Raw genomic sequence first — 12,289 nt, 5'->3', positions numbered from 1 at the left:
CCTTTCATAATAATTTCCATTTTTAGACATCTTGATTTCAAACACATTAAAAAACCCTAAAAACCCACCTCTTAAATAATTTTAAATGTTTACTTGACAATTCAAATTTGGAAAAAAGATAAGAGAAGGCACGGTGGGAATGTCCTTTGTCATAGGAAGCTGATTATGCAATGTTATCGATTCGTTCCCTCATACCAGGAGGTGTAATGGTGATGTAGTAGGACCTTTGGCGGAGATCTTCTCCCAGAGACCTCGTCTTACATAATGGACAGTAGTTCCCGCTAAGTTGAATGCTCCAGAGTGTTCAATCTTCCAGTCACTATTAATAGACTGTTTTCCAGTGTCTCGGAGAGCTATAAAAAAGTTATAAAATATTATGAGATTAACAAGTCAGCATCATTAATCACTATCCACTTTGCATCATTTTGTTAAAAGCATTTCATTCATTTCTAAACTAAATGGTCAACACTCCCTGATGCAAAACATGAGGCATCTCCTCTTTGGGAAAGTCTGCAATCACAGCAAATGCCATAGGAAGTTCTCCTTCTCTCCTGAAGCTGTCCACAAACCATACAGTCACGTTTATCCTTGCCTCCTCCAACCTCCTTTGAACACTCGATGTCTATAACCTTATTTTGTGTCCCTTAATCATTTATTCTTTAACAACGTATTATTATTTTAAAGGCTATGTGTGTCTATGTTGTCTATGCAATGATCCTATGAACAATGTGAAGGCTGGTACTACATCTTATACATGCTCTGTATCTCCTATGCCACCCAGGAAAGAGTGTGATGACAGAAAGATCATGACACGGAATGTTAACAGATCAGAATGACAGGGTTATGTTCAATACAAAACAATTCAAAGATAATGTGTTAGTTCTAAAAACAGAACTCAGAACCTTTAAACATCCCTAGTTTGTGATTTATTGTGTACAAGAATGGAGGATAAATGCTAATTCTCACCCACAAACAGCCATCATTTGTATGAAATTTTGTGGAGTAACTTTGTTTACCTATACTTTTTTTTCTCTTTTTCTTTTTTGACCTGATCTGTGCTACTATTTAAATGAGATTCATAACATGGAAGTGACATGCCATGATTATCATTTAAAATTAAGGATACCTTATGTTTTTTCCAAATGATTTTATTTTTTATTTAAACTTTAAACTCTCCCCTATATTTGAATTTCTCTTTCAAAAACATTTACATGAAGATTCATTGAAGGTTTTTATGTCATAATGCTATGAAAATGTTTTGATAATAAGCCAATAAATCTTCCAAAATATTATTTAAGCTAATCTCTATTTATTGAATGTTTGAGGAGTTCCAACTTTTTAATATTGTAAATAACGCTCAGATAAATACACTGTACACTAAATATTTGTATACCTGAATACTTCCCTTGGATAGATTCCCAGATTTGGAATTACAGAGTCAAAGAAATCAAACATTTAAAGATTTGGAAAAACAATTTCAAATTGATTTTCATAAAGTTTGCAAGAATTTATGCTTTCATAACAGTGACTAAGAGTGTCCATTTCTGAACAACTCCTTGAAAGCACCTTTCTCTTGTATAATATTTAATCATGCCTAAATCATTGCTTATCAAGCATCCTCTATAAATCAGGAAATACTCAAAGTTCTGGGACTTCCCAAATGAACAACAGAAATATGTTCTCCGGCTTCATAGAACTTATCATCTAACTAGCAAACCAGATATTAATCAAGTCATAAGTAACCAACTAATTATAATTACACTGAAACTCGTGAGGGAGGAATCAGGAAAGGCTTGCCTGAAGGATGTCTTTTATGGAGGATGCTAGCCAGGGGAAAAGAGAAGCAAGAGTGTTCAAGACTGAGGGAACTACAGATGCCAAGGTCACCACTGCAGCTTGGTGAGAATCAGGTAGCAAATGTGCAGATGCCACATGTACTCAAGTGGATCATGAACTCATGAGGCTGGAGAGTAAGGAATAGCCAGACCTTATAAGCCTTGTTAACTTTTAGAGGCTTTTTCCTAAGAAAAAATATAAAACTATACAAGATTTTGAACAATATTGTACAGAAAAGGGACTTGCATAGGACAAATTTGTATAGAGAAGACAGAATAGTAGCCCAATGGAAAGTAATGGTGGCTTGGCTCAAGGTAGTAGAGAAGGGTGCAAAGAGGAATTTAGGAATGAAATTGATAAAATATGATGATGACTTGGTTGTCCTGTGTGAAAGGAAGTGTCAGAGATGATGCCAGGTTTCTAGTATGAGAAACAGTGGGTTATAAAAGCAAACAGTGAGATTGGAAAGGTTAGCAAAAAAAAAATGATTGAGGAGAAATATCAGGATTTGAATTTTGAACAATCCAGTTTTTTAGAAAAGTCTCTTTTTGCTATTGATGTTAAAGATATTTTTCATTTGCTTATTAGTTATTTGCCTTTTAAATTTAAATTAATTAAGCAAATTATAAATTATCTGTGAAGGTTTTTTGGTCCACTAAGAGATTTTTCTGGAGTTTATATTCTAATTATTATAAGCAACATGTTAATAGAAATATTGAAATTTTACCTCTTAATTTCTACCAAGTAATATCTTTATCACATACTGCATATAAAGTAGAATGTTTTAGATAAAATATTAAGCATAAATATTTTCAGATGTATGAAAAATATACAAGTACTAATGTTTACCTTGAATTTTAAACTTGAAAGGGAAATATGTTGCCAGAAAACTCTCAACACTTTGCAAATAGCTCTTACCATCTACAAATGGATATACTTCTGATAATGCTAGATTGATTAAAAAAATAATGATTTTGCCTAAAAGGTAAAGTACGCCCTTGTATTTCTCTAAGGTCTATTAAATATTCTGAGAGTCTTTTTGGCCTAGATTTGTACTGCGGCCAGTATAATTCCATTCTTTTTCCTGTATCTCAACATATATTCATAGCACTATTACAAAGGAATATTTCCTGAAAATCTCTAAGAAAAATGCCTTAAAAACCTTTTGTGGTGACTATAGTATAATGTTGAGACTCAACTGGTATTCTGGAATTCAGCGTTCCCCGCCCAAATGCCACATGCATGTATCTGAAAACCCACACAATTTATAAGCTTAAGAGCAACCTTATATGCTGACTCAATACTCTGGGTGTGTGGTGTTTCCTGGTTTTGGTTTTTAATTCATTAGCTTTAAAAACGTTTTTAGAAAATCAGTTTCTGGCCATAGCTGAATAACTGGAACTGCACTATCTCTCCCCCTGTAAACAACTAGAAAACTAGACAGTATATGAAACAACTGTTCCCAGACACTGGACAATGGACAACAGAGAACTGTGATCCCTAAGAGGAGGAGACCCAATGCTCTCTAAAATTACTTGACTTTCTGCCTGAAGATATTTAGCAGGCCCCACCACAGAGAGGGGGAACTCAAGCAGAGCACAGATAACGAGGGCTTCAGCGAGATGAGGACACAGAGAATGGAGTTCAAACTGGCTAAGGCAGCTGGAATCTGTTTTATTGAGTACTGGAGAAGACGGAGCAACACAGCAACGAGCTTCAAAATATTTCATAAGCTGACATAGTGTGAGGGACATAACCTAGAGGATTTCACTTATTTATGCTTGCTGTGTAGAGACCGCCATCCTATTTAAGCTGCAACAGCCTCCTTATATACTCTCACTGTTTACACATAACTATCAGCCCTATCATTTATCAGTTCATCTTATTGTCTGTCTTTGAGCCCTTAAAGTCTTTCGTTTCCACTTTTACGTCTCTTTTGGACGTTACCTTAAACCTTACTAGTTTATGTAATGACCCAAGGGAAAGAAATGGGAATAACCAGGTACCTGGCAGGTAGGACACAATAGAGTTTTGATAGGACACAGGGAATTTGGGCAGCGGGGTGGGGGGTAGTGTCAAGTGTATGCTATTTCACAATTATTTTTTTGTTTTCTATTACAGAAGTTAACTACCTTCTAATTCCTACAACACTATCCATTAACATCAAGTAGCATGGTATTACACCAAATATTGGCAACTTAAAACTTCTACAACAGAATTTCTTAGAGCCACTCAAAAATAACTGTTTCATTTGTTTCATCCTTCATCTGTCAAAAATTTTTGTGGCAGAAACTATCATGGTAGTTTAAAGGAGAATGATCTGTTTACTTGCACTATTCTTTTAAAGTCTTGAGTTTCTGTAAATCCTATAGTTAACTGATAATTACTAAATTCTTAAGAAACAAATGAAGTCTTTTTTCCTAAAAGTTCTGGTATTTTTCAAGGAAACGAAGTGAACCATTAACAAACAATGCATTTTTTTCTATGATACAGTAATTAGGAAAACCAACCAAAATACGAATATGATAAAAGCAAAAGAAAAAAATCTGCAAAGGTGTTCCTTTGAGCCTGAAACTAAATATTTTACTAAGTTGCAAATAAGTGGGGTGAAATTCCGCAAGGCTGGGAAAAGAGTAATTACCTAGGACCTGTAAACTGCATAACTACTGGAGCTTGCGTAGGGTTAGAAGACAGATGCATTCTATGCTATCAGAGTGAAGGTATCTTACTGAACATACAGACTCTTCAGAGGAGAACCTAGAAAGGCTGCATATTAGAAATAAAGCTGGTCTAGTCCTAGAATAAAGGCTCCCTGAAAAGGGAGTGTAGGCACAAAAATTATTTGAAGACACAGTGTTCAAAATTTTTCCAAATCTAATATACACCATAAACCTACAGATCTGAGAAGTACATTGGAACCCAAACAGGATAAGCATAAAGAAAGCCATACCAAAGCACAATACAATCAAACTGCTGGCAAACAATGATAGCGAGAACAATCTTAATAGTGGCCATATTTAAAATAGATAACCAACAAGGACTTACTGTATAGCACAGGGAAATCTACTCAATATTATCTACAACCTCAATGGGAAAGAAATTTGAAAAAGAATAAATACATGTATATGTATAACTGAATCACTGTGCTGTACACCTGAAACTAACACAACATTGTTAATCAACTATACTCCAGTATAAAATAAAAAGTTAAAAATATAAAAGATAAAAAGCATGGAATCATAAAAAAAATAGTGGCCAAAAAGAAACAGGCATATTAGATATAGCGCAAAAAAGATTTAAGAATTCCCTGGATATACCATTACAACGAATGCAAGCCAGAAGACAATGAAACGTTACCTTAAAGTGAAAAAAACAAAACAAAATATAGAATTCTATATTCAGTGAAAATATCCTTCACATATGAAGGTGAAATAAATATACTGTCAGACAAACAAAATCTAAGAAATTTGGCTGCCAGCAGACTTGCTCTACAAGAAGTATTAAAGGATGTTCTTCAGGCTAAAAGAACATGGTTCTAGATTGAAACAGGTGTCTATGTGAAGGCATGAAGAATGCTGGTACTGGTAAATGTACAAAAATAACTAAGCAGGTCCTTATTAGTTGTCTATTTTATAAGGACCTACTGTATAGCACAGGGAACTCTTCTCAATACTCTGTAATGACCTACATGGGAAAATAATCTAAAAAAGAATGGGTATATGTTTAACTAATTCACTTTGCTGTACAGTAGAAACTAACACAACATTTTAAATCAACTATCCTTAAGTAAAAATTTAAAAAAATTAAAAAATAAAATAAAATAAATATATAATTTTTTCATTAATAAGTTCTTTATAGGGGCTTCCCTGGTGGCACAGTGGTTGAGAGTCCGCCTGCTGATGCAGGAGACACGGGTTCATGCCCCAGTCCGGGAGGATCCCACGTGCCGCAGAGCGGCTGGGCCCGTGAGCCATGGCCCCTGAGCCTGCGCATCCGGAGCTTGTGCTCCGTAATGGGAGAGGCCACGGTGGTGAGAGGCCCGCGTACCGCAAAAAAAAAAAAAAAAAAAAAAAAATTTCTTTATAGTATAATTAACTATTTAAAGCATAAATAGTTACAATGTATTTTGGCGCTTAAAGTATATGTAAAAATAAGTTGATTATATAAAATGTAGAAATAAAATGTATAATAGCAAAGGAGGGGAAGGAGGAAAAGGGAACTCAACTGTTTTAAGGAACGTATATTACATGTAAAGTGGCACAATATAATCTGAAGGGAGACTATAATAAGTTAAAAACTTATACAGTAAAGCAATCAATGAAAATATAAAACATGAGCTATACATGGCTGATAAGCAAATAAAGGAGATTAACAGACTACTAAAAAAAAAAATCCAACAGAAGCCAGATTAAGAGGAAAAAAAGGAATAGAAAGGAATGAAATACATAGAAAAATTCAATATTCACATAATTATATTATGTTTAAATGTACTATGATATTAGTTAGGATAGATTATCAGGCCAGAGGGCCAACTATATTCAATTTACAAGAATGTACTTTAAAAATGAAAGACAGGGAGAGCAAACCTAAAAGGCAGAAAGAATTAAGCATGCAACACCAATCAAAAAAGATGTATTGGCTACATTAATATCAGATAGCATGGACATCAGGTCAAGGAATATTCTAAGATCAAAAGATAATTTTAAAAAATGTCATTTAAATTTAAATTACTTTAAATGTAAAATCTCAAATGACATTTAAAATTTATTAAGGAGATAATAAAATCTTAAGTGTATAACAAAGCATCAAAATGCACAAAGCAAAAACTAACATAATTGAAAGGAGATATAGAAAAATTCACAGTTTTAATCAGAGATTTCAATATTTCTCTTTCCTTAGATGATAAAAGAAGAAAATCAATAAGAATATAGAACACCTGAACCAAATGGAGCCAACCGATATTTAGAGAAGAGTCAGCAATTGCAGAAGATAATTTTTTTTCAAGTATAAATGAAACATTAACCAATACAAGCCATAGGCCATGAAACAAGTCTCAGCTGAAATCAGGCAGTACAGATGACCCTTGAATGTATATGTGAACTGCGTGGGCCACTTGTACATGGAAGTTTTTAAATGGTAAATACTTCATTACTTACTACATGATCTCCCATCCCCACCTCCCCTGATGTTTGAATTCACAAATGCTGAACTGAATCGCAGATAGCGAGAAACGGTATATATGGAGGAAGAGCCTATGTGGAGGTCTGACTATAAATTATACTAGGATTTTCGGCTGTATGGAGGGTAGGCGTCCCTAACCCCCATGTCGTTCAAGGATCAACTGCATATTCTCTTTCCATGCAGATTTAAACTGGAATCAATAAAATATCTACTAGAAAATCTACAAATATTTGGAAATTAAACAATACAGTTACAAATAACCCATGAGTCAAAGTAGAAACCACAATGAAAATTTGAAAATATTTTAAACAAACAGTATGACCTACAAAAATTGTGGAATGCAGCTAAAGCAGTGCTTAGAAAAACTGTCATATTAACAAAGAAGGACTAAAATCAATTACCTAAGTTTCTAACTTAAAATGGTATTAAAAAAATCGATTTAAACCTAAAGTAAGTAGGAAGAAAATAATAAAGACCAAAAGTCAATTGAATAGAAAGCAGATTAACAATAGATGCAATTAATGACACTAAAAGGTGGTTATTTCAAAAGATCAAAAACGGATAAAACTCTAGTTTGACTGATTAGGAAAAGAAGACAAAAATTAACAACATCAGAAATGAGAGGAGAAATATTGCTATAGTGCATATAGACACTGTAGTGTTGTAAGAACATATTATAAACAACTTCAAGACAATAAACTTGATAAGTGAAATAGATAAGTTCTTTGAAGACACCAATTACCAAATCTGTCACAAGAATTAAAAGAACATCTGACTAGTTATAAACACACACACACACACACACACACATACACATACACACACACACACACACACACACACACACACTAAAGAAATTAGGCTGGGATTCAAAAACCTTCCCAGAAAGAAAATACCAACGTTCAAACACTTAAGGAAAAACAGTACCAGTTTTATACAAAATTTACTATAAAATAGGAGGAGGGGCACAAAGGCTCTCCCAATGTACTAAAAATCTTATTTTTCTTAAGGCAGGTAATAAATATAAACATTTGTACTTCACTGTTTCCTTTATAACTAACTGTTGGTTAAGAATATTTGTTTCTATCTATTAGAAATTCATGAAAATTACATTTTTATATATTCTAGATACAAATTCTTTTCATGATAAATTTATTGCAAATATTTATCTCTGAGACTATGGCTTGCCTTTTTATTTTCTTAATGATGTCTTTAAAAGAACAGTAGTTTACTTATTTATTTATTTAATTTGTATTCAATTATTTTTCAAATCCCACCTTCTCTTTTTTTCTTTTTAACATTTTTATGGGACTGTAATTGCTTTACAATGGTGTGTTAGTTTCTGCTTTATAACAAAGTGAATCAGTTATAAATATACATATATCCCCATCTCTCTTCCTTCTTGTGTCTCCCTCCCTCCCACCTGCCTATCCCACCCTTCTAGCTGGTCAAAAAGCACCGAGCTGATCTCCCTGTGCTATGAGACTGCTTCCCACTAGCTATCTATTTTACATTTGGTAGTGTATATATGTCCATATATATACACTGCCACTCTCTCACCTTGTCCCAGCTTACCCTTCCCCCTCCCCCTGTCCTCAAGTCCATTCTCTAGTAGGTCTGCGTCTTTATTCCCATCTTGCCCCTAGGTTCTTCATGACCATTTTTCTTTTTTTTGGATTCCATATATATGTGTTAGCGTACAGTATTTGTTTTTCTCTTTCTGACTTACTTCACTTTGTATGACAGACTCTAGGTCCATCCACCTCACTACAAATAACTCAATTTCGTTTCTTTTTATGGCTGAGTAATATTCCATTGTATATATGTGCCACATCTTCTTTATCCATTCATCTGTCAATGGACACTTAGGTTGCTTCCATGTCCTGGCTATTGTAAATAGTGCTCAATGAACACTGTGGCACATGACTCTTTTTGAATTATGGTTTTCTCTGTGTATATGCCCAGTAGTGGGATTGCTGGGGCATATGGTAGTTCTACTTCTAGTTTTTTAGGGAACCTCCATACTGTTCTCCATAGTGGCTGCATCAATTTACATTCCCACCAACAGTGCAAGAGGGTTCCCTTTTCTCCACACCCTCTCCAGCATTTATTGCTTGTAGGTTTTTTGATGATGGTCATTCTGACCAGTGTGAGATGATACCGCATTGCAGTTTTGATTTGCATTTCTCTAATGATTAATGATGTTCAGCATCCTTTCATGTGTTTGTTGGCAATCTGTATATCTTCTTTGGAGAAATGTCTCTTCAAGTCTTCTGCCCATTTTTGGATTGGGTTGTTTGTTTTTTTGATATTGAGCTGCATGAGCTGCTTGTAAAGTTTGGAGATTAATCCTTTGTCAGTTGTTTCAATTTGCAAATATTTTCTCCCATTCTGAGGGTTGTCTTTTTGTCTTGTTTATGGTTTCCTTTGCTGTGCAAAAGGTTTTGAGCTTCATTAGGGCCCATTTGTTTATCTTTGTCTTTATTTCCATTTCTCTAGGAGGTGGGTCAAAAAGGATCTTGCTGTGATTTATGTCATAGAGTGTTCTGCCTATGTTTTCTTGTAAGAGTTTGATAGTATCTGGCCTAACATTTAGGTCTTTAATCCATTTTGAGTTTATTTTTGTGTATGGTGTTAGGGAGTGTTCTCACTTCATTCTTTTACATGTAGCTGTCCAGTTTTCCCAGCACCATGTATTGAAGAGGCTGTCTTTTCTCTATTGTACACACTTGTCTCCTTTATCAAAGATAAGGTGACTATATGTGCATGGGTTTATCTCTGGGCTTTCTATCCTGTTCCATTGGTCTATATTTCTGTTTTTGTGCCAGTACCATACTGTCTTGATTACTGTAGCTTTGTAGTATAGTCTGAAGTCAGGGAGCCTGATTTCTCCAGCTCCGTTTCTCGTTCTCAATATTGCTTTGGCTATTCGGGGTCTTTTGTGTTTCCATACAGACTGTGAAATTTTTTGTTCTAGTTCTGTGAAAAATGCCAGTGGTATTTTGATAGGGATTGCACCGAATCTGTAGATTGCTTTGTGTAGTATAGTAATTTTCACAATGTTGATTCTTCAAATACAAGAACATGGTATATTTCTCCATCTATTTGTATCACCTTTAATTTCTTTCATCAGTGTCTTATAATTTTCTGCATACAGGTCTTTTGTCTCCTTAGGTAGCTTTATACCTGGGTATTTTATTCTTTTTGTTGCAAAGGTAAATAGGAGCATTTTCTTAATTTCACTTTCAGATTTTTCATCATTAGGGTATAGGAATGCAAAGAGATTTCTGTGCATTAATTTTGTATCCTGCTACTTTACCAAATTCATTGATTAGCTCTAGTAGTCTTCTGGTAGCATCTTTAGGATTCTCTATGTATAATATCATGTCATCTGCAAACAGTTACAGCTTTATTTCTTTTCTGATTTGGGTTCCTTTTATTTGTTTTTCTTCTCTGATTGCTGTGGCTAAAACTTCCAAAACTATGTTGAATAAGGGTGGTGAGAGTGGGCAACCTTATCTTCTTCCTCATCTTAGTGGAAATGGTTTCAGATTTTCACTTTTGAGGATGATGGTGGCTGTGGGTTTGTCATATATGGCCTTTATTATGTTGAGGAAAGTTCCCTCTATGCCTACTTTCTGGAGGGTTTTTACCATAAATGGGTGTTGAATTTTGTCAAAAGCTTTCTCTGTATCTATTGAGATGATCATATGGTTTTACTCCTTCAATTTGTTAATATGTTGTATCATGTTCATTGATTTGCATATATTGAAGAATCCTTGCCTTCTCTGGATAAACCCCACTTGATCATAATGTATGATCCTTTTAATGTGCTCTTGGATTCTGTTTGCTAGTATTTTGTTGAGGAGTTTTGCATCTATGTTCATCAGTAATATTGGCCTGTAGTTTTCTTTTTTTGTGACATCTTTGTCTGGTTTTGGTATCAGCGTAATGGTGGGCTTGTAGAATGAGTTTGGGAGTGTTCCTCCCTCTGCTATAGTTTGGAAGAGTTTGAGAAGGATAGATGTTAGCCTTTCTCTAAATGTTTGATAGAATTCGGCTGTGAAGCCATCTGGTCCTGGGCTTCTGTTTGTTGGAAGATTTTTAATCACAGTTTCAATTTCAGTGCTTGTGATTGGTCTGGTCATATTTTCTATTTCTTCCTGGTTCAGTCTTGGCAGGTTGTGCATTTCCAAGAATTTGTCTATTTCTTCCAGGTTGTTCATTTTATTGGCATATAGTTGCTTGTAGTAATCTCATATGATCCTTTGTATTTCTGCAGTGTCAGTTGTTACTTCTCCTTTTTTATTTTAATTCTACTGATTTTAGTCTTCTCCCTTTTGTTCTTGATGACTCTGGCTAATGGTTAATCAATTTTGTTTATCTTCTCAAAGAACCAGCTTTTAGTTTTATTGATCTTTGCTATCATTTCCTTCATTTCCCTTTCATTTATGTCTGATCTGATCTTTTTGATTTCTTCCCTTCTGCTAACTTTGGGTTTTTTTTTTTCTTCTTTCTCGAATTGCATTAGGTGTAAGGTTAGGTTGTTTATTCAAGATGTTTCCTGTTTCTTAAGGTAGGATTGTATTGGTATAAAATTCCCTCTTAGAACTGCTTTTGCTGTATCCTATAGGCTTTCGGTCATCATGTTTTCGTTGTCATTTGTTCCTCGGTATTTTTTGATTTCCTCTTTGAGTTGTTCAGTGATCTCTTGGTTTTTAAGTAGTGTATTCCTTAGCCTCCATTTGTTTGTATTTTTTACAGATTTTTTCCTGTAATTGATATGTAGTCTCATAGCATTGTGGTCAGAAAAGATACTTGATATGATTTGAATTTTCTTTAATATCAATTAAGTCCATGTTGTTTAATGTACCATTTGAAGCTTGTGTTTCCTTATTTATTTTCATTTTGGATGATCTGTCCATTGGTGAAAGTGGGGTGTTAAAGTCCCCTACTATAATTGTGTTACTGTCGATTTCCCCTTTTATGGCTGTTAGCATTTGCATTATGTATTGAGGTGCTCCTATGTTGGGTGCATAAATATTTACAATTGTCATATCTTTTTCTTGGATTGATCCCTTGATCATTATGTAGTGTCCTTCTTTGTCTCTTGTAATAGTCTTTGTTTTAAAGTCTACTTTGTCTAATATGAAAATTGCTACTCCAGCTTTCTTTGATTTCCATTTGCATGGAATATCTTTTTCCATCCCCTCACTTTCTGTTTGTATGTGTACCTAGGTCTGAAGTGGGTCTCTTGTAGACAGCATATATA

The 12,289-nt window shown here is 34.4% G+C and overlaps 1 protein-coding gene across 1 annotated transcript in view; it reads right to left on the bottom strand.

Annotated features, from left to right (window-relative positions):
- ADAMTS19 (ADAM metallopeptidase with thrombospondin type 1 motif 19) overlaps positions 1–12,289 on the bottom strand; it is a 280,962-nt gene that overhangs the window by 54,665 nt on the left and 214,008 nt on the right. The window contains exon 17 of the mRNA XM_070045097.1: positions 196–353. Coding sequence (XP_069901198.1) covers positions 196–353 — 158 coding nt within the window. The remainder of the gene's footprint in view (positions 1–195; positions 354–12,289) is intronic.

The sequence above is a fragment of the Globicephala melas genome, chromosome 3 (genome assembly GCF_963455315.2).
Source record: "Globicephala melas chromosome 3, mGloMel1.2, whole genome shotgun sequence".
In the NCBI taxonomy this organism is placed as follows: domain Eukaryota; kingdom Metazoa; phylum Chordata; class Mammalia; order Artiodactyla; family Delphinidae; genus Globicephala; species Globicephala melas.
Note: the sequence above shows the minus strand (reverse complement) of the source record. Positions and strands in the feature narration are given on the sequence as shown.